This window comes from Astatotilapia calliptera, chromosome 7 (genome assembly GCF_964374335.1).
Source record: "Astatotilapia calliptera chromosome 7, fAstCal68.1, whole genome shotgun sequence".
NCBI lineage: Eukaryota > Metazoa > Chordata > Actinopteri > Cichliformes > Cichlidae > Astatotilapia > Astatotilapia calliptera.
This window is the reverse complement of record NC_137428.1, coordinates 13,281,803-13,308,355: the sequence shown is the minus strand read 5'-3', so window position 1 is coordinate 13,308,355 and position 26,553 is coordinate 13,281,803. Positions and strand designations below refer to the sequence as shown.

At 38.5% G+C, this 26,553-nt stretch overlaps 1 protein-coding gene across 1 annotated transcript; it reads left to right on the top strand.

Moving 5' to 3' along the window:
• Positions 1-52: 52 nt before the first annotated feature.
• Positions 53-22,094, top strand: marveld2a (MARVEL domain containing 2a). The gene is made up of 18 exons (XM_080304892.1): positions 53-132; positions 1,531-1,622; positions 2,460-3,428; positions 4,676-4,896; positions 5,956-5,991; positions 6,117-6,280; positions 8,339-8,510; positions 9,109-9,159; positions 10,831-10,939; positions 12,455-12,485; positions 14,962-15,039; positions 15,409-16,048; positions 16,132-16,299; positions 17,719-17,849; positions 18,675-18,857; positions 19,063-19,234; positions 19,760-19,801; positions 21,419-22,094. Exons 3-18 carry the CDS (start codon positions 2,477-2,479, stop codon positions 21,515-21,517), a joined length of 3,249 nt encoding a protein of 1,082 aa, XP_080161018.1. The 5' UTR covers positions 53-132; positions 1,531-1,622; positions 2,460-2,476; the 3' UTR covers positions 21,518-22,094.
• The last annotated feature ends 4,459 nt before the right edge of the window (positions 22,095-26,553 follow it).

The window sequence follows — 26,553 nt, the reverse complement described above, 5'->3', positions numbered from 1 at the left end:
AGGTAAACTGCTCCTCTGTGTAGTGACGTCAAAGGGATGGGCGAGTCACGTGCTTGCCTTCGAGTGAAACCTGCGGTTAACGTTACTGAAATGGGAGAGAGAAGAACGGGAAAAGGAAGGAAAGCGAATAAGGTAAGCGACCTCCAACGCGATGGTTCCACTACACAGAGCGCGGAGTTATGTGTTTCGCAGAATAATAGAAGGAGTCGGTTGGCGTGTCGGAATAAAAGTTTTTATGTCGAAAAGTAGGCGGTAAACAGAAGGCTGAGTCAAATTGTTGAGTGCTCGAGTGAAGTTTACCTCCTGTTCACTCAGCCAAACATGTGAAAACAGCTGTGTTCGGAAGAAAAACTCATATCGCGGTCTCCAAACTACGTTGAAAACGATATTAGCTTAACATAGAGTCAGACCAGAATATTGGGCTGACCTGTTCTCTTGCCCGAACCCTCATGCTGTGTGCCAGCTCAAACTATGAAGTCCACAGGTCCAGGCCTCCTTCCTTGCGCGCAGTGATATCATTTGATACGGACTACAAAGTGATCCTATTTTCTCGTTACCTGTTTATTATTAAAGCAAGTAGAGCTTGGGAACAGCTTCGTGATAACAGTAGCAGGCGTCTGTCTGACTTGAACTGGTGATAAAGTCAAAAGTGAACTAACAGTCCTCGTCGTGAGCCGCTACTCTACAGTTTAGTCACAGCTCAAGAATTCAGGTCCTTTACTCCAGCTATGAATACCATACTAGAATTTAAAATACTACTCTACGGCTGATGATAATAATCTGTTAAATAAATTAATAAGACGGTTATTTTCATTATTGACCCTTTATGTGATATTAAAAGAATATTTTTCTCCTTGCATTGACCAGTTGTGATAAGCCTGAACCAAAGGAGACGTTTGATTGGTCAATACTCTGAGAAAGCTTAAAGTGAACCTGTTACACTTTTTATTTTACATCTTTTTCACAATGGTGAAATTAGTTGAACATTAACTAGTTAATGTGACTTCTTCCTCATTACTTATGTTGTTGCAGGGCAGAGTCAACATCTTCCCAGTGATATTGAAAATGGTATCGAATAGCAAGTCATTTCCTGGGTATGGGTATAGAGTTTGAAATTCTAGTGATGTGACAACTCTGGAGCTATGTCCACCCCAGTGTACTTTAAGGTCCTGTACCTTGGATAGTTCTCATAGTACAACAGTAAAATTTTGATTGTTTAATAGCTTCATTAAGCATAATTAGGTCATACAAAAAACAGCCGATTCTGAGATGGTCAGGTGAAAGGCACTCACTGACTGGCAACTCAATTTATGTTAGTTTTGGCTGGAGTGGCGAGAGGGAACAGAAGTAGCTGGTTAGCAGAGACTGAACTTTCAAACTAAGGTAAGGTTAATGTGCTTGTGTGAGAAACATTGCCAGCTTTCGCCAGTTTAGCTTCAGCCTAAGTACAGTGCATTAAATGATAAGACAGTTGATCAAAGCATGGAGTTTACAACTCATCTTCATATCTTCCCTTGTCTGTCTCTACAGGTGATTCATCTGTACACTGTATAGTCATACAAGGTTTGCATTCTGACCTGCAAGCCAATGTAAGTCGTGTTGAGTGACTGCGTGTAAACGAGGTATTCAAGCATACTTTTTTTAACCTCTCAAGATCAAATCTGCCACAAGAAACTGTCTTTCAAAGGCTCATTAGTTAGTAAGAATGTATTTTTGTGCTGTCTGCAGTAGCAGCTTGCAGTAAGTAAAGCATTCCTGAATAGCTTATTGAGGCAACAGGGGAATTCATGCTCCATACTTGTTTGCAGCACAAAAATACAGTCTTTATTCAGCTTGCATGGAGGAGGCTTGGATAACATCATAAATCACAAGGGCTTTTTGTATGAAGAGGGTTTTTGCTGGTGGCTTCTGGTACTCTGGGGCTTATCTTTTTTAGTTTGGTGTACTTTTTTCTCCTCGTGAATGTTGGGCTTGAGTATCATTTATGAGATCATCATCAATCTGAGACTTAATTTGATTTTTTTCTTCCTTTTTTCTTTCTCCTTTTTTTCTTTCTTCTGTTATTTAAGTTGATAATAAGAATGAAGCTAAAACAAATGCACACTTCATAATTACTTGATGGATCACACTTCATTGAATACTTAATTAGGGAGTGTTTATTCAACCAGTCAACTATGTTTCAAGTCTCAAAAATTAATGGACTTGCTCAGTGATGAATTGTTAAGAGAAGTTACAATTAACAGGATCAGAAGGCACTGTCTGTTAGGGACCATGTATGTTTAAATAGTACATGTATGTGTGTGTGTGTGTGTGTGTGTGTGTGTGTGTGTGTGTGTGTGTGTGTGTGTGTGTGTGTGTATATATCTCTATATATATCTCTCTATATATATCTCTCTCTATATATATATATCAATCACAGTACACCAAATATTTACTTATAAACATGTCTGTGCATTTAGGGACCATCACCATCCTCATGTCCTATGGAGGAGGCTCTTACGGACGCACTGAGCGTGTCCGCCATGCGCCCCACTATGACCAGGTACCCAGCTCTTTACCCCGATCAGACTCCTATGATCAACAGCCCCTGAGAGAGCAGAGAGCTCCTCATCTTGCTCAGAGCACCGACCCTCTTCCACCTCCGCCTTTGCCTGCTCAGCCTCCTGTTGGCCTTGAGTTTGACCCCAGTGGAAGTGAAGACAACACTGATCTAGAGCCTGATCCTGCCATTGACATCAAACCAGTCCACCGCTTTATCCCCAACTCATGGAAGAACTTCTTCAGAGGAAGCAATCGCAGTAGTAAAAAGACGTGGTCCATGCCTACGTCTTCAAGCAATAACAACAGCACAACAGACGGAGTTCGCTGCTCCCCCCCACACTCCCCCTCTCTTCCTGCGTCATTCCAAGATAAATATGGCGGATCAGGCGGCAGCTACAATTCACGCAAAGAGCTTCTGGAAGCAAGGGATGGGCACGACTCTGTGTCTGGGCACACCTACCATACAGGTCTGACCTACAGTGAGCGAGTGCAGGAGTACCATCAGCGCTATGCCTACATGAAGTCCTGGGCAGGACTGCTGAGGATTCTGGGCTGTGTGGAGCTGCTGCTGGGAGCAGGTGTATTTGCCTGTGTCTGTGCTTATATCCACAAAGACAATGAGTGGTTCAACATGTTTGGATATTCGTCTCCTGGTGGAGCTTATGGAGCAGGTTACTATGGTGGCAGCATAGACGGGACCTCCTACTACACAGGCCCCAAAACCCCTTTTGTGTTGGTAGTGGCAGGGCTGGCATGGGTGGTAACTGTGATCATGTTAGTGCTCGGGATGACCATGTACTACCGCACCATCCTGCTGGACTCCTCCTGGTGGCCTTTGACTGAGTTTATCATAAACTTGGCCTTGGCATTGCTGTACATGGCAGCAGGTAGGAAACATAGCTGCATCTTGTCATTGAAGACAGTTCAGTGGATTATTCAGAGAATCTGTTGTTTAAAAGAATATTTTTAAATAGTTTTTTTCAGCGTGGTAGACACCATCAATGTAATTTCATTGAAGACTTTACAGCAAGGGTTATAGAAAGTACCCCGACATCACCATAGACTGCCGTGCTAAAATCTTGGAATTTTACTGTTTTGTTTGTTTTTACTCAACCTGATAAATTTTGTTAAAGCAATTCTAGGTCTAGTTACTTGGATTTTTACCCAGACAGCTGTATGTTCTTGAAATTAGAAGAAAGTTGAACTCTTTACAGTGTGTTCTGTGGCTTGCTAACCAAGTTTGCCAAGACTCCTTTGACAACTAAGGACTTAAAAATTATGCATTAATTTCAAAATGCATAGTCCAGAAGTCAGTGGGTCACTTTTCAATGCCTACATTCATCTTTTATATACAGTGAAAGTTGTTCCGGGGACCTAAAAACATCTTGTTTTGTGCAGACAGTGAACTGAGGAATGCACCATGGCCCAGTATGAATGATTATTTTAAACTGTGAATCATAGAAATCTTCTTTAATAGAGTCCAGAAATAAATAATATCAAGCAAGAAATTGGCACAGTACTCCCTCTTAATTAAAGCTTAAGCGGTTATGATGCATGATAGGCATGATAGACTCATTAATAGGCAAGTCCTGTATTTCAAACCCAGTTATTGGTGGAATGCAGTTAAAAATGTAAAAGAGAAAACAATTTTCAGTTCAACTATTTTGCCATTGTAGCAAGGTTGAAGTGAAGCTATTAGGTATACTTAGGTTAATGACAACTTGGTTCTCAATATATATGTGGAGCCAGTCTGAGTTAATCAGTAACCCAAGGGTGTGTGAAAATTGACAAAGGAAAGACAAAGATAAAGGCTGTGATTTGGGGTTCTGGGTCATGTCATGTACTTCTCATACTCTCTATAGAACCAAACACTGAATTGCAAATATAAAGAAGTCAGATATGTTAATATTAACTACAACTCTGATTAATTTGCTGTGCTTAGAAATACAGTATTGCAGAGATTGAAGCATCAAGTAAAAAAAAATAGATTCAGGTAAAACTGAGGTAATTCCAGTGCATAACTTTGTCTGGTGGTATAATGTAATGATTTTAAAATTAAAATGAATTAAATATTCAGTCTCTTTTTAAATCAGTTTTTGATCTGCATATATAATAGAATATTTTTATTCTCCAGGCATTGTCTATGTTCGAGACACAACTCGTGGAGGTCTCTGCTCCTACCCAATGTTCAACAATGGCATTAACGGAGCGTTCTGCAGAACGGAAGCAGGCCAGATTGCTGCCATTATCTTCCTCTTTGTCACAATGCTCGTGTATCTGATTGGAGCCATTGTGTGCCTCAAGCTGTGGAGACACGAAGCTGCACGTAAATACCGGGAGAGGTACGGCCAGGAGGTAAGCTTGCTTTGTTTAGGTTTGCTCTGTTTATGAAATTGGGTCTAGGGATTCCTTACATTCAGTCAAGAGTTCTTCACTTTGATAACTTAAAAACAGCCTCAAACATGTCCACACATGCAGACGCAGACTGCACTGCAACAACAAACCACATAATTTGCACACAAGCTCCAGGGGAGTGAGTGAGTGGGTGGGGTCTGCCAGTCCTGCCCATGTGTTGCCAAAAGGGGTACACATAGTTCACTCTAGTTTTGCCTTGTATTCTTTCTCTTTTATTAATTGTGCAACATGCAAGTGACCGTTTTTAATTCGGAGATTTAAAGGAGATGATTTATGCCACTGGTCATAACTACACTAGTCATTTTGCCTAGTTATGCACTAAAATTGGAAGCACTGTTAACCTACTGAAATTGTAATTGTGAGGGACAGTTTGTGTAGGTACTCTGTGCGCACATAGTGGGTGAAAAGAGAGAGGGAGACACCAGGGAGTTTATTTCTTAAGTCATTTGCAAGTAAGCGCCTAATCACAGTTAACATTGTTCACATGTAGCAAAGAACAATTAAGCCTTCCATAATTATTGTTTACAAGTGGAAGGTTATCAGACAAATGGGTATTAATGTAGTTTAATTGGTCATTAATTATTTTTTAAATTTCTTTATGGTATTTTTGTAATGGCTAATGGCAACAGTTGGTTAATAGTACAGATTAGCTAGCTTATAGTTGTAGCTTTAGTATCCTTGCTTGCAAAACCCTGAATGAAGGTTAAATACATGTGTGCTGGATGTATAGTCCTGCTTTTCACACTAAGCCAGTGGGCTTGTGGTCCATTTGAGGGGTTTATATAAAAAATAAAATAAACATATTTGCCGTCAATTCAAGACATATGAGCTCAGTAGGCACACAAGACAACATTTTAAAAATAACAGAGCAAAAACAAAATTTACAAACTCCTATTGTTATTGTAGGGTTTAATGGCAGCTCAAAAGTAAAACATAGAGATGTAAAAAATATAAATCACATGTTAATGAATTATATTTTTATATATCTTACATGTGCAGATGCAGCCATCAAACATACGAGCTGTGCAGTCATTGGTAAGGATTCTGTAAGAAAAGACTTCACACATTAAAGATGGAATGCAGAAAGAATAAATGCTTGTTTGATGATTTCTCTGTAAGTATTACAGTAATGCAGTAAACATGTTGCTGTGTCTCTGCAGATGGTAACAGATTCTGCTCCTGCTCCCAGAATTCCAGAAAAGGTCCAGGGCTCTTCAGTGGTTCCCATCCATACTGCACCAAAAGCAGTTCCTGCAAAGGTTTTGCAGGGAGCTATACCTTCGGGGCACATTCCTAAACCTGTTATAGTGCCAGACTACATTGCGTAAGTGTTACCTAGAAAATAGAAAAAAAAAGTCAAGAGAGTCAGACAAAAGTAGATACAGTACACAGTCAATCTGCAGTTGTTTCTTTCAAATGTTAAATAAAAAGGCTCAGACATCACAGAAGACGAGGGAAAATCACACCTGCACACACTTAAACATATCTATTCAATTCAATTTTATTTATATAGCGCCAAATCACAACAAAAATCGCCTCAAGTAGATACAGATCATATGACTCCCTATGAGCAAGCACTTTGGCGACAGTGGGAAGGAAAAACTCCCTTTTAACAGGAAGAAACCTCCGGCAGAACCAGGCTCAGGGAGGGGCGGCCATCTGCTGCGACCGGTTGGGGTGAGAGAAGGAAGACAGGATAAAGACATGCTGTGGAAGAGAGACAGAGATTAATAACAGATATGATTCAATGCAGAGAGGTCTATTAATACATAGCGAGTGAGAAAGGTGACTGGAAAGGAAAAACTCAATGCATCATGGGAATCCCCGGCAGCCTACGTCTATTGCAGCAGAACTAAGGGAGGATTCAGGGTCACCTGGTCCAGCCCTAACTATATGCTTTACCAAAAAGGAAAGTTTTAAGCCTAATCTTGAAAGTAGAGATAGTGTCTGTCTCCCGAATCCAAACTGGAAGCTGGTTCCACAGAAGAGTGGCCTGAAAACTGAAGGCTCTCCCTCCCATTCTACTTTTAAATACCCTAGGAATAACAAGTAGGCCTGCAGAGCAAGAGCGAAGTGCTCTAATAGGGTGATATGGTACAACAAGGTCATTAAGATAAGATGGGGCCTGATTATTTAAGACCTTGTATGTGAGGAGCAGGATTTTGAATTCAATTCTGGATTTAACAGGAAGCCAATGAAGGGAAGCCAAAACAGGAGAAATATGCTCTCTCTTTCTAGTCCCTGTCAGTACTCTTGCTGCAGCATTTTGGATTAGCTGAAGGCTTTTCAGTGAGTTTTTTGGACATCCTGATAATAGTGAATTACAGTCGTCCAGCCTGGAAGTAATAAATGCGTGAACTAGTTTTCCAGCATCACTCTGAGACAGGATATTTCTAACTTTAGAGATGTTGCACAAATGGAAGAAAGCAGTCTGACTCCAAGGTTCCTCACAGTGTTACTGGAGGCCAAGGTAATGCCATCTAGAGTAAGAATCTGGTTAGATACCGTATTTCTAAGATTTTCAGGGCCGAGTACAATAACCTCAGTTTTATCTGAATTAAGAAGCAGAAAGTTAGCGGCCATCCAGGTCTTTATGTCTTTAAGACATTCCTGCAGTTTAACTAATTGGTGTGTGTTATCTGGCTTCATGGATAGATAGAGCTGGGTGTCATCAGCATAGTAGTGAAAATGTATGCTATGTCTTCTGATGATACTGCCTAGGGGAAGCATGTATAATGCTTTTCTAATAGGAAATGTTTTCTGTGAGTTTTCTATTTTGTTTGCACTGATTTTGTTTTTACAAAGTCAAACACACTGAAACTCAACTAGCTAATGGTTTTAATATAAACTGGCAATCATTTTGTCAGTTACCATGAAGTGTATTATTTGTAATATAGGTGTTTCAGTAGTAGATGAATAGCAGTTTGTCCACCACATCTTGTCCTCCAGCAACCAAACAGCAATTTTTGATTAACACTGAAGTTTTTCCTTTCACAGCGTGCATTAAATACAGCTGTTTACTCGGAACACATTTGTAAATACAAAGAAAACTGATAAACCAATATACACACATAGATGTACAAGGCAATTAAAACTCCATGAAAATAAATCGCATATTAAAAGCTTTTCTAATTTGTCTAACTATTTACCATTTTTTAAACACTTATGAAACTTTAAATCTTTCTCATATTTCAGACAAAAAAAATACTTTCATACAATAACACTTTAATGAAATAAATGAATAGTAAAACACTATAAATAGAAAACACAACCATGATAGCATATTGGATCTTTATCTCCACTATCGCCATGTATAACTTAAATATGGTTAGGAAAAGATGTGACATTAAAACTGTGCTCTTCGTATTCCTGTTTCCTACAGTAAGTACCCAGTGATCCGGTCAGATGAGGAGCGGGACCAGTACCGGGCCGTGTTCAACGACCAGTACGCAGAGTACAAAGAGCTCCACTCAGAGGTGCAGGCAACCCTCAAGAAGTTTAATGAGATGGACGCTATGATGGGCAGTTTACCTCAGCACCCTACCAACCAGATGGTGATTGCTTATATACACCTCTTAAATTTAATTTAACAAGAACTGATGTTGATTTGCTTAGCACAGCTTCACATTAAGCTTAAACTACCCATTGAGGCCTTTTTGGATGTGTATAGATGTCTACAAGACTGAGTTAGCCACCGTCAAAAAGTTCTGTTTGTACTGTTATATCTACATTGACTCCCTTAAATTTTGCTTGTTGCATTTGGCATAAATACAGTAATTATTTTAAAAATAAAAGGCACTAATAGGTTACACTGAAACTAATAAAATGAAACTAAAATTAAACATTTTAAACTATAAAAGCTAAACTAAAACAAGCAAACCCACTCAGGAATCAAATGAAACTAAATGGAATAAGGATGCATTTTGATTGCATGTTTGGAATATTACACTCTGTCTTTTTGTTTTGAAATTGTACCTCATTTCCTCATCCCGTAACTTCCCCTGTTTGGACTTCCTGTCCCCTCTGCATTTCCCCTCCACCCTGAAATTCCTCACTCTCATCAGAAAGCTGCTGGTACTGCGTCACTGCAACTCATTTTCATACTGAGTTTCAGTGTTTGAGTTAACTATGCCTCTCTTTCTGTTCTTGTAGGAGGTGGATCGCATTAACAGAATCCTCCAGGAGTACCAGAGGAAGAAAAATGTGAGCTTATTGTCTTGTTACTGTTTTATAAAATGGGGGGAAGTAATTATTTCCCTACCAAATTTGTGATTTTCTTCACTTACAAAAGTATAAACAGTCTCTACTTCTTCTTAGTTTCATTTTAATGCAGAAGAGACAGATTGTCGACCACAAAATTCCATAAAAACACATTACAGAAGTTACAAATTGATTTCCTTGTTACTGAGTGAACTAAATATTGAAACCCCTACAACCCAGCCAAAATTTTGGCGCTCACATATTAATAGTGTCCCTCTTTCGCATTGATTACAGTCAGTCAGTCATTTAAAGATATTCCTGATCTGAACTCATCATGTGTAGAAAGAAAACCTGTCCACTTTCTGCTAATGGTGATGGCTTAACTTACATGGGGAGCAGCTATGTGCTTTAAAATGGATGAGAACCATAGTCATAGATGGGTCTTTTAGCAGAATAGTGACCCGAAACTTTCCATAAAAATTTAATTACCATAAAACGCTTTTCCTTTCTTTGAAACTGTGCAACAGCAACATTAACCATAAACAAGGGAGGAGCAAAAAAAAAAACCCAAAGAAAAGATCAGATCATCAACAAGGATTGCATGACAAAGACTGTTTGTGACACTGCCCCCTGGTGACAGTAAACAGTTGCAACATGTAGACAATCTTTCCTTCCCACTGCTGCTATGTGCTTTTTTTTTGTTTTCTCAAGGGTTTTCACTCTTACATTGTTGGGTTTTTATGAAACACCTTAGGGGGACTTTTCTTGATTAGGTGCTATATAAATAAAGTTTAATTAAACTGAATGGAAATGTTCTCAGGTCCACAGCCCTCTGATACTTTTTTTTATACCTTTATAAAGTCTTTATTGATTAAACATGGTGTAATTTTTACAGACATATCTTTTATTGCTCTTACATATTTTTTTATTGCTCCATAAATGATCAGGTTTAACGGAGCTTTGAAGGGCTAAAGGTCGACAAAGGTCCTATGCGTATACCTCGGAAAAAAACTGGAAGCTCTTTCTATGTCAAATACAGCTGGAAAAATGTCCAGAGAAACAAAAGTGAGCCAAAAGCTGTAGACAGAAGAACTTTTTTAAGAGTTTGCAGGAAAAGTACAGGATTCTTATTATTCCTTCAAAAAGTGACCCTCTGCAACAAATTTTTTTTGTTCAGTTATTTTGAAGCTAAATTAACTTTAGTTTCAGTGGTCACTGGGATATAATAACCTGTCAAATTTATAATCAAAATCAAAAAGATTTGCTGTCTCTGCTGTAATGTATCAGGTGTTAATGCTGGCCTGATTCCTTTTGGGAGAGGATCCACTGACATAGTATATTGTAACTTCAGCCATCATTAATTCTACATGTGCTTTTTTTGCATTTGCAAGTCAAGAGGTCTGTTATGAAAAGGTCTACTAATCTCCACGGATATTGTGTAATTTTAGAATGTAGTTATTGTTGTGTTGAGTATTTGGGATAGCAGGACTATCTATGGAGTCATCGAAAACCACAGTGTTGTAATGAAGCAACATGTTGCCTATTGCAACAGCGTTGCACATTGTTTTTGATGGACAGCAATGTCAGATTTAGGAGTTTATTTAGGCTTTGTCTTTTGGTGGTTAAAGAACAGTAGACTATAATCTGATCACTGTTTCTGCCTTACCTTTACAGGATCCCACTTTCCTAGAAAAGAAAGAGCGTTGTGAGTATCTGAAGAACAAGCTATCACACATCAAACAGAAGATCCAAGAATATGATAAAGTCATGGAATGGAATGATGGCTACAGCTGAAAACCTCTGAGAAATTCCTGTACTGCAGCACAAATACTGAACTGCTGTCGCCATCTCTACATCACCAGTGCTGAAAATGAACACTTGATGTTGCAAGTTGATGCTGAATGCAGTCAAAACCATGAGCTTATCAAGCTTTCCCTGCCTTTTGAAATCTGTTCAGCGACAATAACTGGAAGAAAACACATCTGTCAACAATTTCTCTTTTGAATGTGTGGTTTCTTAAAGCTTTAAAGTCCAAAGCAAATGACCACAATGTTTCATCTTTAATAGGAATACCTTATATATATGTATAGCTTGTTTTTTTTGGGGGGGGGGGGGGGGTTGCGTGGATGATACAAACTTGCAATTTGCTGAGCTATAGTAAATCTTAAAAAAATGTGATGCAAACTGGAAATGGAGAATGTTTGCTTTCAGAGTGAAAGTTGTCCCTGACTTCTACAACCAACACATTTCAAAATCTGCAATTTATACTTTGAAGGTAAATTGTCTACATTTCTGGTTTGCTACTGCTTAGTGAGTAGTTTTGTGAGTGATTGCAGACAAGTTAGCGTCTTCAATGTAAACTACTAGCACACTTAGATCAATGCTAGCAACTGTTGAAAACACGCAGTTCTTTGAATCTTTGGGCTGAAGGAAGGACAAATACTCGGTGTATAAATGCTCAATCAACAATCATTTATTTGCATACAATTCAACAATAAGAGCATTAGAACGTCCGGACGGGAGAGATGCTACCAGAGGGTCAGGCACATGTCTCAAAATGGTGACGGGTTGCTCAGCTTTTTATAGTCTCTAGTGGCCCCCAGCTAGTCGTAAAAGCCAAAACATCACATTTTTTCTCTGTTACAGCGCCTAAGTTATGACCTCGGCAGTTGTTTCTCTGCTTTCTGTAAGGTGGGGGTGTGGAATGTGGTCTGTCTATCTCCCCTGTCTTTAGACACAGAGTCTCCTGCTTACAACCTTCTCTTCATGATTCAACAATTAAGCATGTCAAGAAAACAGTGTAACACATTCCCAGCAGATCAAGGATACAGAGTGATGCACATTTATCTAATGAACTAATATGTGAATATGTTCTGTTAACTCAAAAGTATAATGAGAACTAAACTACATACCGATCACACACTCTATTTTAAAGGGTATAATATGATCTACAACAATATCCTAATTCAACTATTTTGATTACATCTATAAGGTAACATATAATAACAGAATAATATCACACAACTGAAGCAATTGCAAGTTTTCCGGTGCTGCACCATATACCCTTATGCAACCAATGTCATGCTAACAATTGTCAGCAATTTCTAGCAACTACTTTCCAACCAGTTAAGAGTGTACACTTTTCCCTAGTGAATAGAGGTTGACAGTGTGTCATTAACATGTCTTTAGGCCTTAGTGAATAATTCTTTAGCAGTTGATTTCACAGTGACTGCCAGCAATCTTTATCACCCATGCCAGTTAGTCTCACATTGCTATATGAGTGCTCACCACTCCCTAGGCTACACTCTTAACCCTGGAGAACCCATGGGGTCAAATTTGACCCCATGGTTTCCCTAGAAAACCAATGGGGTCGACTCTGACCCCATTGGTTCTCCAGGGTTAAATTTGGGTGATTAGCTTAGCTGGATATTAAGGAACTAGGATAAATAGCACGGCTAACTTTAATAAATCCCTAACTTGAATAAAAAACCCAAATACCCCTCTCCCCAGCCAGACCACAGTTCTGTCTATGTACCACCCTTTAAGCTTGCTGTCACTTTGTAGCTTTATAATTTGATTGAATGCAAACCAAAAAATTCTATGTGTGTGATGCTGTGACTAAAAAATGTAGCTGAGGTTGTCCATTTAATTTCATATCTGACAATAGTTTCAAGTGAATGTCTGTATAATTATTGATAATGCTGCATTATTTCTGTCAGGGTTTAATCCGTTGTTTGTTTGTTTTTGTCAGTTGTCTGCGTAATTTGTTTTTTCTTACTTTTAACCTCATGAAAACCACTGTTTATATACTCTTTTAAGTGCACGTTTTCAGAATCAGAGTCTTTATTTATCCCCAAGGGGAAATTAGGATACATTACATTAGGATACATTTTTATGTTGCGGTGTCTGAATCTGAAAGTAAGGAATTGTAGAATTGTAGCTGTTTGCTATGTGTACTTTGGACGCAACTTGCACAGACTTTGAGTGAAAAAAACATTTTGTACATTATAGTCACGTAACTGCCTAAAAATCTCAATTTATTTGCTTTATAACACTGTGAACCTTTTCACTGAACAGAAAATATTTTCCAAGGTTTTTTTCTCTTTAAATGTGTATAATTTTTTCATAATTTCATGCTTTCTGTCCTCCAAATACAGTTCTGCTTATTGGACAATGGTGTAGTTATATTCTTTGTTAATCAGCAGCCAGCCATTTTGCTTTGTGGCAAAAAGTAATAAAATATTGATGGGCAAGAACACCAAAGAAAACAAAAGGCTGGATGGGAGATGAAAGAAGTGACTGAGTAATCAACTGATTAAACAAATTTTATCTTTTGAGTTGCTTTCCCAGTAATACTTTTTCTGGCTTTTGGACTTTATAGTGCAAATGAGCCCATTGAAATACTTTTTAAAAAAAAATATAATATTAAAGAAGCTCTTGCTTTAGATGTAGTGTTAACTTAAAAAACATTTTGTAGACAAAAATAGGACAATTCTTTAATTAATAGTAAAAATATTAGTTGATGCAAATCTGGACTTAATCATAACATGAAAATCCTGACTCTAAAGTTAAATGTTTAACCAATTAGGTAGATCAACATCTGGTCACCTACCAAATTGAAGGTAAGTGGTTCGATCGCATCTCCTCCTCTCTGCATGCCAAATATCCATAGACAAGGTGCATCCATGTGTGTAACTGTCAGAATGATAAAAGCTCTGATATGAATGAGAAAAGTTGTGTTAAGTGTTTTTGAGTAGAAAAGCGCTATATAAGAACCAGTCCATTTACCATTATTAAAAACATTTTGCACTGGGTTATGTGCGAACATTAACAGAAAATAAAAGCTCAGAATACATTCAAACTTGTTTCTTGTCATTTTATTCAGTTCGTGTTAATTAGTCTTCTCTTGCTTACTTGTGTACGAGGGATACGTTTGTTGGAGTGACACTCAAAGATTGGCGAACTTCTTTATAATGTCACTCATATTAGTTTCCTTCTTTGCCAGGCGAAATAGGTTTGCACGTAAGTTGTTGGACACGTTTGTTAAAATACATTGGTTTAACATTTGTAAGAGACATGCACAACCAACTTAAAGTATTTATAAAAACGTTTTGTTTTTTAATTCAGAGGGAAAAGGCTGACTTCCGCTCATGTTCTGTAATGTGACCTCTGTGAGGCGGGGCGTGCTGTTACCGAGCGAGAGACGAACCTGTCTAGGTGTGGTCAGGATGTTTTTATTGGAAGTCGCAGTTTCACTTGAGCTGTTTCAGCTGAGGACTCTTACAAAGTAGCAGGTTAGTGTATCGATTTGAAATTGTGGGACTATCAGCAGAGGCTTCTTTCATTTTAAAATAACGATCTAAAGATAAGTGTGTCGTTGGATACTCAAATCAATTATCCTATTAACCCTATTATCTCTTCTATGAAGCAAAATTGCTAGGAGGTTTGTCATGCTAGCAATTGTAATCTTGGGTTTTTAATCGCTGCATACTAGCACGGTTATGCTGTGGGGAATAAGTCTCTGAAAATGTCTTACAAATATCTTACTATGTAGGTCTGATGTTTGCAGCAGAGTAATTAATAGAGTCAATCATTGTAAATAAAAGAAATGTTCTGTTCCACTTTTTAGTTGAAATGCTGCCTTTTTTTTTCTTGGTGAATGTCATAATAAAGTCAGCAGATCCATGGACCTTAGGAAGACTTCAGTTATCACCATTTAACAATGATGATACTTAATAGCTATGACAACACTTATGAACCCTAAACGAGATCTGCTTTAACCATAAATATTCTTGTTTTTTACAGATCAGCACCAAGTGGATCAGAAGTTATGTCTTCCAGTCCCGTAGGAAGCCCTCCTCCTTACGAGGCAGATGATGACCAGTGAGTGTTTTTCGATTAATATTTCTACTGCTGATCATTTTGTATTGTAAGTGTTCATCAGAATGTTCAAGATGATAATATAGAGTATTTACGTTTTTCTTTCTGACTTTGTCATTTTTTTTAGTTTGTCTTTATTTTGGGTTGAAATCAGTTTTGTTAAGATTTTTGTTGTAGCTTTCATTTACCTTACATGCAAATAAAAAAGGTATATAATTAAAAATATTTACAAACTAATTAACTTTGACAAATCTTGGTAGAAATGTTGTTTATCTTATTAAATAATCACTATCACTTTATATATATATGTGTATATATAATATATATATCTCACCATAAACACTGTCTCTTTTGTCTCTCCCCCCTACACAGTAAAATCGTTCCGCAGCCTGCCTATTCTTACTACCCAGATGATGAGTTCCAGCATTTCTACCGCTTGACGTCTCCACCAGGCATCCTCAAAATCATGGCTGTCATTTGCACTTTTTTGTGCTTGCTTATATTTGCTTGCGTTGCCTCCACACTGGCTTATGACTCTCAGGGAGCATTGTCTGGTTTTGGAGGCATTGGTGGCTATGGTGGCGGCTATGGTGGCGGCTATGGTGGCAGCTATGGTGGTGGCTACGGTGGCAGCTATGGCGGCGGCTATGGATATGGAGGATATGGTTACAGTTATGTTGAACCACGTTCAGGCAAAGGGTTTATGATCGCCATGTCAGCCATTGTGTTCATCTTCGTACTCACGGTCTTCATCGTCATTGTATCCCGTCAAAGCCTATCAGAGAGCAGGAGGTTCTACCTGGCTGTGGTGATCATCTCTGCCATCCTAGCCCTGTTTATGCTTATAGCCACCATAGTATACTTGGTGGCAGTGAACCCATCGGCACAGTCATATGGAACGCTTCAAGGCAACACCCTTACTGCATTGTGTGCTCCCTACCAACAACCGCAGTCCTCAGCACTATTTGTTAATGAATACCTTTACCGTTACTGTGTATTTGAGCCACAAGAGGTGAGAGCACAGATTTGATTTATGTCCATTTCTGTCTTTAACTTTTTTCTGTTTCTAATGTGGTGGTTTATTTCCCATTCCAGGCCATTGCCGTTGTGTTTGGCTTCCTGGTGACAGCAGCTCTGCTTATCATGCTGGTTTTTGCACTGAAGACGCGGCAGAAAATCCAAAATTTTGGCAAAAGCAACATTTTGTGGAAGAAAGTGAAAGTCATTGATGACTTGGCACCACCTCAGGATGTAGAGGCATGGGTGAGTGACAGCTTTATATAGGCTTTTGTAAAGATACATTTTCGCAAAAACATTTGTTATTGCAATGACATAAAAAAACAAAACAATTCGTTTCCAATGACGTAAAAACAGCTATTTTTTGACAAGGACAGCGCATTTGAAGCCTTTATTTCATTATTTTTCATTGAGTGATCAGTTCAATTTCTTAAGATCCATTGTTAGGCCTTTATGTTTAGTGTTAATTCCACCCAGCAGTCCAAAGCATTTAGTTTACAATGATTTTGTTTTGTGGTATCACATATGAACACATATGATAAATATGATAAAGGATTGGAGCATTTTTGCCACTTTCTGAGAAGAGAAGTTATAGCCCAGAACTGTCTTTGTGATCTGATGTCATGCAGCAGTAGAGGACTGGTAAAACCAGTTTGATGGTAGTCACTTGTTTATCAGCAGAGAAGGTGAAATGTGGACCAATGAGCGCTTTCTGTCTAGCACTGTATTTTTGGTTTCAAGGTGTGGCGTGCTCTCAGATAACAGTTTCAGTCTCACTCTGGCATGTCTTTAGTCACATGCTGGCATGTCATGAAGTAAGGAAGGAATTTACACAGCATGAACCAGAGCTTATTATTGTTAATATGTTCAAGCATTAAAACAAAGGTATTTACATTTCACAATGAATGATGTAAAACAAGTTTCATTGGGGTTTAGCAATATATCCTAGTGAGTAGCAACGAGACAGTGAGTCATTTTGAAAGTCGTGATGATATTCACCACAGCCAAGTCCTTGCTGTACACTTCACTTTACAGTAGTGAACAGGAAAAGCAGGTTCTACTGGTACTTTGAATTGTATTTATTAAAAAAAAGAACGAAAGAAAGGAAAAAGTCATCAGTTAGCCCATGCGTAACTCCACATAAACAAGTTGATTCTTAGAAAGTATTTACTTTACTGGAGCTTATGGGAACCTGCCTGAAAGTGCTGAGGCAGTGTGAATGCAGCACACACAGTACATGTAGACAGTTAAAGTGTATCTCATTTGTGATATATAGTTTGATTTAGCTAACTAAAATGCATATCAAATGGTGAGAGAAAGTATCTGAAAGAAGAAAATGAATAGTTGGCTAAACTAAAGCTAGCTGGTGAATGGAAAAAGTGATGAGGTTTAATAGTTAATGATTTTGCTCAAACTTGCAAATGACCAGTGAGTTTTGGCTAGATGTTGGCACTGTAACCTTTACACATTCACTTGACAAATGAAAGGTTGCTGCTTTCCTGCCAGAGACACTAGTCCCCTTTGGGGTCACATGAGGAAAAGCATCTGGCGTAAATGTGCCAAAGCATGAAAGTAGCTACTTGCTGATGTGCAGTAAAAGTTTTGGATATGGGTTTTATATATTATTTAAAAATATGTTGCTAATTTGTTTACATTTTTGTGAAGGTGAACCATGTGTCTGCTGTGCCTGGAGAAGTTCCAATTTCAGACTACCCAGAAAAACTAAGGAGCTCGAGGAGTCATCTGGATGATGAAAGCACAAACTACGACAAACCACCATACAGCTACAGCCCTCAGTGAGTATGCGCCCCAATACAAGTGCAGGTGTTTACTTCTCAATCCTAATTCAACACTGAATCTCATTTTGTAAGACTGAGGACAGCACCCTAAGACCACTGAGATGTCACAGATACGCATCACAGTTTTCCTCCCAGAATCAGTACTGAAGTCTTGATTCTGGGAGTCTAATTATCCATGTGTTTGCAGCCATGCTAGCAGTCACTGCGGTTACCGCATATAACCGTAGAGTATATAAAAAATGGACATAATGTCTGGGTTTGAAAAGTGAAGCCAGTGAGGAAGAAAGCAGGAAACCTGCTTTCTTCATAACGGCCTGCGATTATGATTCCTCTGGTTCCAAAAGATTTCCAGTTGTGTAGACGTCTGTGGGGAAACCGGCCCTGCTCCTAGGTCACAGTGCTATCAGTACAATCTGTATGATATTGGTCTGCTGCAGTGTATTGCAGACTCAGCTTGAGCCTTGTTTATGCAACCTTGTTTTGCTCCTCGAAACTGATTGAAATTTTTTCTCATGACCCAGACCTAAGCAGAATGAGCTGATTATTATATTATTATACAGAATATGAAGAAAACATGTCAGTGCTGGCCTGGTATTGATGAGGTAACACACCAAGCTATAAGGAATTAGGAGGTTATTAAAGGTTGTCTCATACAGTATGAATTTGCAGGTTATTTATGGCGGTGTTTTACTTCCTCCTACATTAGTAGAAGTTTCCTGACACTCGTCTTACATAAAATCTTCCATTGTCAAAATCTTCTATTAATGTACTAACCTTTGACATCGATTTTCTAAAGTAATTATTGTTATTATTGTCACACAGGCCTGTTGTCCAGGAACTGCCACTGCAAAGCAGGCCTCCCTACAGCAGTATCTCAGAAGTGGCAAGTTCAGCCGGATATTCCAGAACGAGACGACCAGGTCGGCCTCGCCACGTAGACGGACAGGACTACGACACAGATTACAACTCATCTGGAGACGAGCTGGATGACAACGACTTTGACAGGTAAGACATAAGTTTTAATCCTCATAACCAGACCGCTGAAACTGATCATCTTTGAAACATTATTACCCGTCAAGTCTATCATATATCGGTCTTTTTTTCTTTTTTCTTTTAATTTTTTAAGAATGTTTTCACATATGAACTTCTAATATTATTATAATTATTTTCATTCTTTTCTCTTCTCTTTCTTCCCATTTCCTTCCTCCAGTGAATTTCCTCCAATAGCAAATGAGCAAGAGCGCAATGACTACAAGCGTGAATTTGACCACGACCATCAGGAGTACAAAGATCTGCAGGCAGAGCTTGATGCAATTAACCAGAGCCTTTCAGCAGTGGACAGAGAGCTGGATGAACTGGAGGAGGGAAGCCCACAGTACCTGGTGAGATTTTAAAATATTTCTAGTATTTCTGACATTGATAATCTGAAAACCGAAGTTGCTGATGGATAAATGTTGGATATTGGATGTGTGATGATGAAAAAGTGCTTTTTCACTAAATTAAAGCTTTTCTAAACAAAAACAGAAAGAAAGTAATAAATCAGTAATAAATTGACTGCTACTTATGTAGCACCATTTTTCTCGGTTTTTAGCACTCAAAGCATTTTCTACTGCAAGTTTCATTTATCCATGATGTCCATGGTGTTACACACACACACACACACACACACACACAGTCATGCAGTACTTTTATCTAACATTCACACACTCGCACTCCGATAAATGCATCGGGTACACGTATTTTGTATCAGTATCAAGGATGCTTCAACACATGGAAGGAGAGACAAGAGGCCGAGCCTTCCAGTTGGTAGACGCCCGCTCTACCACCTGTCACCCAATCAATGAAAGTTAAACGTGAGACTTTAGTAATCTGACTAAACTTGAAATGTTTGTCTGCCCTTTCAACAGGATGCTTTGGATGAGTACAACAAGATAAAGAATATGAAAAAGGTATGTGGGGAATATTTAATCTATACTTGTCAGTTTTCATTTATTTTTTATCTATGTCCTGTCACTGTGATACATGTGACTGGACACTAATTTATCATGCTGGTGTCTTGTTAGAATCCATATCAGCTGTAGACACATTCTTGTAATAACTCAGCGCTGATGCATAGTAGGGCTGCCATGATTAGTCGACTAGTCATGATTACGTCGACTATCAAAATCGCGTCGTTTGAAGCTTTATAAGATCCCTAAAGACGCAGGAAGAAGTAGTAGGATTTAAGAGTGTAATAATGGACTGAAACAGAAGATGGCAGCACTGCGTGTACAAGGATGCCAGCTGTCGTTAAACTCCGAAGAAGCAGTGTCCAGTATCGTACCTGTGTCCAAATTCAGGAACCGCATCCTCCTGTGCCCACATTAGTAGGCCAATTACGTTACAGCGACACGATGAAGACTGTCCAAATTCGAAGACTCTGACAAATGCCGCTGACAAATGGGTCCTTTATTTCCCTAGATTTGAAGGATGGGTCGGGCATATACTTCGTGGCCCAACCTATCCCAGAATTCATAGCGCGGCCCAGCTCAGTTTCCAACAATGGCAGCAGCTAGTTAGTTTTAATATTACTGTTATTATTCTTTCTGGGTCACAACATAAACTTTTAACGTATCTTCAGGCGAGAATGTAGCTGTGTAAACTTCAAATATCTGCTCAGTTTATCAAGACACCACATATTTTCAAAAGCGCTCCGACGTTTTCGGAGACGTCTGTTACCCACCAGCTCGATAGCTAGCCGGGGGCAAGGCTCACTAGAGCCGGTGAGAACACCGGACTCGCGGAAAATCGTTTTCAAACCCACCGCCGTCTTTCGCTACTCAGGTTAAACATGATATATAAGTCACTTAGATAACTTAAAAATGTTATTGTTTGGCTTTTTTCAGTATTTTATTTGTTCCTGAGTAAATCGGTTTGGCTGAGATTAAAGTTATAGTTTTTTGACAGTTGAATAAACGTCAAGCAGATGACTGATTATCAGAAGTGTGAGATGCTTGTGAATATACTCAGGTGTCCTATTATATTTTAGATAGCAAGGAGCAGACGGCTGAGTTTATTAAACTCCACCAAAACAATCTGAAATTTCATTAAAATGTAATAAACCATCATCTTGTCTTTATTTTTAGTTAGCACATACCTTAAACACTTAAAGCTGTAAGCTAATGATAGTTATATAATTGCAGATGCATGCTGGTGCAATAAGCTGTAAGTTTTATGTCCAATGGATGCATGATCTGATTAGTAGACTATTCACAAAAATAATCAGCGACTAGTTGACTATCAAAATAATCATTTGTGGCAGCCCTAATGGATAGCAGAAACGTTATAGACAAAATGGTGACTCTCTAAACTGACCATACGTGTGACTGTAAAAAGTTTTCTCTGGACAGATTGGTCATCTGTCCAGGGTGAACACTGCCTCTACCCTATGACAGCTGGAATAGGCCCCACCCCCACCTGCCCATACCCATCCTGAATTGGAAAAGAAAATAGTTGGATAGACGTAAGATATATAGGTGCCTTCTGCTGTATGTATAATTTACAAGCTTCACCTTTTTTATCCACAGTCTTCAGATTATCAGGTGAAGAAGCGCAGGTGTAAATATCTGAAGTCCAAACTGAACCATATCAAGAAGATGGTCAGTGATTACGACCGCAGGACCTGAAATAAAAATGTGTGAGGACTGTACGCCTGTCTGAGACTGGATCGAGTCACTCTGGGATTAACGGCTGGATAAATCTACTGTGACTTACACTGAAAGAGATAAAACTGCCTAGCTGTTCATATTTTAGCAGAAAAAAACAACAACAACAAAAACCCCAAATTGTATTTCTGTCTTGTATTTTGTGCTACTCTTTGTATTGGTATAAGTAAGGACTTTCATAGATTATATTGTATGTGTTTATTTAGCCCCATTTGATCAGTCCTACTACGTGGCTATAGACTGTTGAGCACAAAATCACACACAATTCCAAGTTTGAATGTTTTTTGCTCACAGTAACTTGCTTTTACTGTCTCTGAAGTTTTAAGTCCATTCTACTTTTACACGATAAACAAAAACATGTAAAGATGTAGCAAACAATGTTTTTAGCAGTTTGTGGTAATAAGTGACCTTATGTGTTAAAGTCTGTTAATTGAAGACAGAATAGACATTTTGACTAAGCATGTTTAATGCAAAATGATGTGTTTTTAACAGTGGTTTGTGGTACATTTTTAATATAATAAAATCATTTTTTCCTTCCAATTCAGTGTCCTTTCCAGCTGACAGTTTTTTAACTGATGTATAATTGAAACAAGCGTAACATTCAAAGTGGTTGATTTACCTGCAGGGAGCTATCAGCTAATTTGGCCTGTCACAGATACCTTACATAAACATATGTTACCTTACATTTGCCAATAAATATGTTTTGCATAATAAACAAAGCATAATATAAATAATGCTTAGTGCTGTTAGAAAATTGTAACATCACACAACCTATAGTGTGTCTCCAATTCTAATCTACAGGGTGGGCCATTTATATGGATACACCGTAATAAAATGGGAATGGTTGGTGATATTAAAGTCCTGTTTGTGGCACATTAGTATATGTGAGGGGGCAAACTCCTCAAGATGGGTGGTGACCATGGTGGCCATTTAGAAGTCAGCCATCTTGGATACAACTTTTGTTTTTTCAATAGGAAGAGGGCCATGTGACACATCAAACTTATTGGTAATGTCACAAGAAAAACAATGGTGTGCTTGGTTTCAACATAACTTTATTCTTTCATGAGTTATTTACAAGTTTCTTTGTGTTCACAGCCATTGACATGTCGAAGAGGTTAACACGTGAGGAGCGGATCGAAATTGTGTTAATATCTGGTGAACGCAGTAACCGGGTCATTGCAGCAGATTTCAATGCAAGACACCCTACGAGACCACCCATCTCCCATGCTACAGTTAGCAAACTGCTTGCTAAGTTTCGTGAAACTGGTTCAGTGTTGGATGTGCCAAAATGTGGACGCAAGAAAACTGTCACTAATGAAGAAACATCAGTGGCTGTCCTAGCTTCATTCAGCAAGAGCCCACAGCGTAGCACTCACCGCATGTCACTGGAGAGTGGCATAAGTTGAACATATTAGCAAAGATAGTGGGTCCATTCTTCATCAATGGAAACCTCAAGGCCACTTGATATTTGAAATTGCTACATGATGATGTGTTTCCCTCTTTATGCACTGAAGCTGGCACGTTCTCTGAGTTTTTCCAGCAAGATAGTGCACCACCACATTATGGGTGCCAGGTCCGAGCATTCCTAGATGAACAGTTTCCTGGAAAGTGGATTGGTCGCCGTGGGCCAGTTGAATGGCCCCCAAGGTCTCCCAATCTGACCCCCTTAGACTTTTATCTTTGGGGTCATCTGAAGGCAATTGTCTATGGTGTGAAGATACGAGATGTGCAGCACCTAAAACTATGGATGCTGGATGCCTGTGCTGGGATTTCTCCTGCGGTGTTGCTATCAGTGTGTGAAGAGTGGGAGAAGAGGGTTGCATTGACAATCCAACACAATGGGCAGCATTGAACACATTTTATAAGTGGTGAGAAACTTGAAATATGAGTAAATAACTCATGAAAGAATAAAGTTACGTTGAAACCAAGCACACCATTGTTTTTCTTGTGACATTACCAATAAGTTTGATGTGTCACATGGCCCTCTTCCTATTGAAAAAACAAAAGTTGTATCCAAGATCCAAGATGGCTGACTTCTAAATGGCCACCACCAGAGATGGGCAGTAACGCTGTAATCTGATGACTTTTTTAAAGTAACGAGTAAAGTAAGGGATTACTATCGCAAAAACGGTAGATTACCGTTACTTTCCTGTAGGAATGCTGCGTTGCTTAGTTACTAAAACCGTGATTTTTTTTTGCGAGAATGTCTCATGACAGTGACGTAAGCGAGTGCGATGTTCGTGACAACAGCTGTGTGCAGATCAACAATGGATAATATATCGAGTACGGGAGAGAGTATGAGCGTGCAGCGTTTAAAGCGTGGAAGTACTGACCTTACTTACTGAGTTTGATTCCATAAAAAGTGACAAAAACATTAGTGTCCGTTGTGCGTGGGAAGAAAACTTCTTTTTACAGCGAAAAAAACCCCCTAAACTTCCAAGCAAGCACCGAGTGCGCAACGACGTAATGGGAAATTCACAGAGAAACTCGTGGATTCTTCAACTGACCGCTGCGGCACACCTGCACCAGGGTAAACCTCCATATACCCCACTCCTGCTTTACAGGTGAAAACAGAGCAAAAGGACTGCTAGTCTTTGACTTTATTTATTTTCTGCTGTGTTTTACTTGCATCTATTTGAAAAACTGAGTGTAAACACAAAAAATATTTTATTTTATGTGCTGTAATGTGCAGAAAATAGGTTTAAATGTTAAACTAATTTATTCAAGTCAGAGAATGGTGCATATAATTTAATATTTACTTGATGCATAAAGTTAAAAGATTAAAACTGATAAAATTAAAAGTTAAAAAAAAGAGACTTTTCCATTTGATTACATTTTGTATGATGGATTATGCAGAAAAAGTAGAACTGGGCTGAAAGATCTATCGCTTTATCACCTATTCAGGTTGTAAATCGTTTTTAAAAAGTAACTAAGTAACTAAGTAATTAAGTAATTAATTAATTTCGAAAATAAGTAATCAGTAAAGTAACGGGATTACTTTTTTGGGAAGTAATCAGTAATTAGTTACTGATTACTTTTTTCAAGTAACTTGACCAACACTGGTCACCACCCATCTTGAGGAGTTTGCCCCCTCACATATACTAATGTGCCACAAACAGGACTTTAATATCACCAACCATTCCCATTTTATTACGGTGTATCCATATAAATGGCTCAACCTGTATATAATGCACCATCTGCAGCACATGAACACATTGCAGCTGAGAAGAATGTTGGATCATTTCATTGGACTTTTTTGTGAAATGTAATGAAATAAAAATGAAACTATAATCCTATCATTACCTGATTTAATTCGTACATAGATCTGGAATTATTTGAACAGTGACAGTTTTGATTCTGTACTTAACAACAAATATAAACTGAAACGATCCAGATTTTAGCTTTAAGAGGACGATCGAGGAGATTGTATTAACTGTTTGTTACAGCCATTTTTATACACAATACCCTAATTTCAAGAGTACAAATTAACTGCAACACTTTTTTAAAAGCCATTGGTGGACAATTGCAGGGTATTGTTTCGTTATTCTAATCAATTACACAGTTGAACTCCAGAGTGTTTATTCTGGAGTTCAGTTTGCATTTTGAATCCATTTCTTTTAACACACGACACGAGCTACTGCTGCAAACTTAACAGGCAATCCTTAAACCTAAAACCAAAAAATAGCAAATCATTAGCATAGAACATAGAGAATGAAGAAAACAACTGATCTTCCAAATTCTGCAGGATCTACAGGATCATTTCCATGGTATAAAAGAATGTTTCTAAACACCCTGAAAAGGAAGGTCAACGTATTATAACCTTACTTCTACCCAAAAAGACATTATGGGAGAAAATGTAGAGGGTTAACAACAAGGTACAAATTGTACATGAGCTATTCTAAAAAAAAAAAAAAAAAAAAAAAAGCATACTAAATCATTCAATTTAGTGTGCTTGTTTTTAGTATTCAATAGTACTGTACTGGAATCATTCAATTCCAATTGAGCCCCTGAATGTAAGGACTGTGTCTAAAAATGACTTCAATTACTCAAGATCTAACATAGTTGTTTTCTTTAACAGCCCAAATTAAAATTACAGTACATCTAGAAAGTATTCACAGTGCTTCACTTGGTCCACAGTTTGTCATGTTACAGCCTTATTCCAAAAATGCATTTTAGTTTTTTTTAATTTTATTTTTTTTTACAAGAATGATCTGAAAAGAAAACTATGGAGAAGGACTGTGTCACTGTGCTGTCTGAAGGATACCACATTATCTGCCAAAGATTGTGAAGGCAATGTTATGGTATGTGATAACATACACATGCCACAACACTGCATTGACTATACTCTGCTTAGATTCAGCCAAATGCAGCAAAACACATTTGCCAGCACTTTACGGTGCAAATACAATGCAACCCAAAGCATTACAGTAAGATCAACCTAAGAATTCCTCATGATAAAGAAATGGTATATTCTGCAGTGGCCATGCCAGTCACTTCAACTCAACTGAAAGGGAGCATGCTTTTCAAAGCACTTTGCTCTCTGACTGCAGGCTTACTTGTTCCTAGAGTATTTAAAAGTAGAATGGGAGGCAGAACCTTCAGTTTCAGGCCCCTCTTACGTGGAAACAGTTTCCAGTTTGTATTCAGGAGACAGACACTATCTCTACTTTTAAGATTAGGCTTAAAATTTTCCTTTTTGCTAAAGCATATAGTTAGGGCTGGACCAGGTGGCCCTGAATCCTCTTTTAGTTACACTTTTGGTGCAGGCTGCTCGGGATTCCCATGATGCATTGAGTATTTACTCTTCAGTCACCTTTCTCAGTCGCTATGTGTTAAATAGACCTCTCTGCATTGAATCATATGTGTTATTAATCTCTGGCTCTCTACCACAGCATGTCTTTTATCCTGTCTTTTGGTCGCAGCAGATGGCCGCCCCTCCCTGAGCCTGGTTCTGCTGGAGGTTTCTTCCTGTTAAAGAGAGTTTTCCCTTTCCACTA